The sequence below is a fragment of the Diorhabda sublineata genome, chromosome Y, assembly GCF_026230105.1.
Source record: "Diorhabda sublineata isolate icDioSubl1.1 chromosome Y, icDioSubl1.1, whole genome shotgun sequence".
In the NCBI taxonomy this organism is placed as follows: domain Eukaryota; kingdom Metazoa; phylum Arthropoda; class Insecta; order Coleoptera; family Chrysomelidae; genus Diorhabda; species Diorhabda sublineata.
In genome coordinates, this window is record NC_079486.1 from 8,390,134 (window position 1) to 8,394,156 (window position 4,023).

The 4,023-nt window shown below is 33.9% G+C and overlaps 1 protein-coding gene across 1 annotated transcript; it reads left to right on the forward strand.

Moving 5' to 3' along the window:
* The first annotated feature begins 2,871 nt into the window (after positions 1-2,871).
* Positions 2,872-3,546, forward strand: LOC130451953 (craniofacial development protein 2-like). Its single transcript, XM_056791310.1, has one exon. The coding sequence runs from the start codon at positions 2,872-2,874 to the stop codon at positions 3,544-3,546; it is 675 nt and encodes a 224-aa protein (XP_056647288.1).
* Positions 3,547-4,023: the final 477 nt, after the last annotated feature.

Genomic DNA, 4,023 nt, shown 5'->3' on the forward strand with positions numbered 1-4,023 from the left:
TTTGGATTGTCTTCCTCAAGTTGTTTGATCTTTAATTGACTTGTTTCACGATAAAAAATATTATTAAGGAGCTTTTTATATTTTTTTCTGGGAATTGTGATCAAATAAATCGTGCGAAAAAGGATTAACAAAAAACAAACTGGATTTTGAATTTATAAAACTGTTCGTGCAATAACGAAAATCCCAAAAGATAATTAACGCTTCCCCGCGAACTGAATAGTAAACAACTTGTCCAGATAAACATCGAAATATTTAATTTTCAGAATCAGTTGATTATTCAAAAGTATGAATAAACAACAACAGTACACAAAAAATTAATTCCTTGGAGTTACTAAATCGAATTAAGTTACAATTGATTTTTTAAAAATTAGTCAGAGAAAACTTTGTAAGTAAATAAGTGAAGTTTCCGTTTGTAGATATATTATTGGAATGGATTTTACATTTCACGAATAGCACTTGTCAAATCTTGAAGCAAACAAAGCGGGCATCTCAATTCGCTAAAGCTTCGTAACAGAAATTTTACATTTCATAATAACTTTCATAATATTCCCAAGGAATATCGAGTTTGTGTGTAGTTTTGCCCGTTTCTCCAAGAGAATTCTCTCGTGTTTCAATACGAAATCACTTGTAATGCAAATTCAGTTTTATTATAAAATTTCGTTTGTATATACGTGCATTATAATAAATTTTAATCTAAAGACTTCCTCGAGGAGCTCCATATTCAAACCATCTTATTGTTTTCCATATGGGATTTTACGATGGGTTCAGTATAGGCCCAGACTTGGAGCAAGTGTCCTAAACTTAGTGGGACTGTGATTCAAACCTGGTTGGGCTAACGTATGACTATCATTTATGTATCCCAATAAAGTTGGGCTAAAGTATAACTATCATTTATGTATCAAAATAAAGTTGGGCTAAAGTATAACTATCCTTTATGTATCCCCAGGAAGTTGGGCTAAAGTATAACTATCATTCATGTATCCCAATAAAGTTGGGCTAAAGTATAACTATCATTTATTTATCCCAATAAAGTTGCTCTAACGTTTTTAATAAAGTTTGTTTTGAGAGTTATTCACTACGCATAACATATTGTGGTGTTTTATTCTAATATGATTGGAGTTATTCCCGACGCTGTTTAAGGGGATCATCGTCATCGGAAAACCGTAAATTGGCCGCTTTACAACGAGGTCCGGTTTCAACTTCCAAACCATTCCCGTTTTATCGTCAGATATATAGAATATACGTCAGAAAATAACTTTTTTTTCATCTCTTTCAATCTGGACTCTCAGAATATGTTACCAATAGAACGATTGTCGATGTGATTACGAAAATAAATATATTGTATGAAAGGAATTTATATAAAACGACGACTGTTATAATGATAATCCACTGAAATGTTTACCTTAAGTTTTTGAAGAAGACAACATGGTTATATAAACGCGAATCAATCAGTTTATTTGTGAATGTGATCAAAAATCGATAATGATTCTACGAGATTCAGATTCGATCAACTTTATCCAACAAAATCCCCACCTAGAGCAGTTTTTCCAAGAATTATTCGACAGGTAGAGGTTAGGGGATTACTATTAATGGAGAAGTGCAATTCCGAGGAATCAGCTACCAAGGCACGTTTTTCCCGAACAGAACTTCAAGATCAAAAAGGGTTCATACTTTTTCTTTTCGCTTTTTACATAAGTAAACAGTTTTATTTAGAACATGGCTCTGTTTTGTAGTTTTGTAACAACTTTGATAGATTCTTCTTTGAAACCAATTGGTGAGTCGAAAAATAGACATTTGTCTTAAGAGACTTTCTGTTTCAATTAGAAATCAAAATTTGTTTGTACAATTTTCATTTTTCCAGAAATAAGATGAGATTCGTCTTTAGAAACTTTGTTTTTCAAAAAGCAAACCAAAATTTGACTTCGGGAATTGCCATTTCGATGAAAAACAAAATTCGTCTTTGGAATCTTTGTTTTTCGAAACCAAAAACAATATTGTCACTAGAGGCTTTCTTTTGAAATTAGAAACCAAATTTTGTTTGTAGAAACTTTATTTTTCAAAACAAACCAAAATTGGTCTTCAGAAACTTTGTTTTTCAAAAATAAACCGACATTTGGTTTTCATAACTGCCGTATTCGAAAAAACAAACGAAATTTGTTTTGTTTTTTCCAAAAATAAATTATCAGTTATCATAAAAAAATGTTGGTGGATTTCTAGGAACCAGAAATAAGTGGACTTAGGGAGAGATACATAACATATAAGAAAAATAACTCTGCCAGTATGGCCGTTGGGCGGATTGAGTAGCTCAACGACCATTCTGCCGGTCCCAAGCCCGGATAAAAGAGGAGGGTTGTAAGGCAAGGCTAGCTACCTACCCCATGTAAAACAGCCATTTGCTCAGAGAACGGAGAAAGTAGCCTCGGATAGGACTGATAAAACTTATAACGACCCTGTAAAGTTAAGGAAAAAACGATTTTGGAAGCGACAACAATTGCGAATAGCTACCTGGAATGTTACATCAATTGCTAACAAAGACCAAGAAACCATAATAGAGCTTAAGAAACATAAAATAGACATATGTGCCTTGTCTGAGACGAAAAAGAAAAGAGCTGGCAACTTTAGAATTGCGGAGTATACATTGATATATAATGGGAAACCAAAAGATGAAAGAGCAGCATCGGGAGTAGGCCTATTAGTTCAGGAGAAATACGACAAAAACATAATAGACATAAAGTATATAAGCGACAGACTGCTACAATCCACGTTTAAATTTACAGAAACAACTAAAACCCATACATTAAGCGTGTATGCTCCTGATACGAGTAAAAGTCAGAAGAAACAGGCTCATTCTATGATGAACTGCAGATCACCATGGATAATATACCGAAGCAAGACGAAATTATGATACTGGGGGATTTTAATGGAAGGATTGGTAACGAGGTTATTAGTGGAATTAAGAATCGGTTTAACGAAGAAACACTCAACAGCAATGGAGAACAACTCATACAATTCTGTGCACATAATGAATTACGCATTAACAACACGTTTTATCCCCATAAACAACAGCACAAGTATACGTTCGAGAACACAAGAGGACATAAATCGATTATAGACTACATTATTACAAACAGAAATATTCATCCCTCAAAAATATTAGATGTCATAACATTAACCTCAGTAAACACAGGGACTAACCATCATATGGTGCTAGCCATAATGCGGAACTGCGTACAAAGGAAAACCCAGAACAAACCGAAAGTGACAGAAAAGCTAAACATAGAAAGTCTTAGCGATGATACCACAAAATACCTCTACCAGCAAAGACTAAGGAAGGCAATAAATGAAAACAAGATCTTGAAAGATGATACCGTAGAACTAGCATGGAAAAGATTAAGTACTAATATAAGGACAGCTGCAGAAGAAGCATTAGGCAAACGAAAGGTGAACAGGAAAACAGGTAAACGGAAAGCCCAACACGAAACCATGGTTCACACACGAAATCAAATCACTTGCGGAAGAAAAAAGGAAAGCATATCTTCAATATAGAAGTCAAACAATAACATATGCTGATTATAAAGTCGTGAGGAATAGGACAAATATGGAAATACAAACGATTAAGAGACAATTCTGGGAGAAATACTCATCAGACATGGAAAACGACTTATATGGGGGACAAAAAAAGATCTGGAATATGATAAGGAACATCAAAAGACCAATCAATGAATACATCCACACGAAAACAATAACGTTAAAAGAATGGGAAAGGTATTTCCATGAACTCTACGGTGACATAATAAGAAGTCAATCCACAGAACAGAAACAAGAAAATATATCTGAGGAAGGAGAAGACATCCAACAACAATTAATATCAATAGACAAAATTGAAGCAACAATGCGCAAGATGAAAAATAGGAAATCACCAGGGCTGGATAACGTTAATAACGAGCTTCTTAAATATGGTGGCAATGAATTAATACACCAAATGCATGTCATGTTCAACAAGATATACGACCAGAGAAAAGT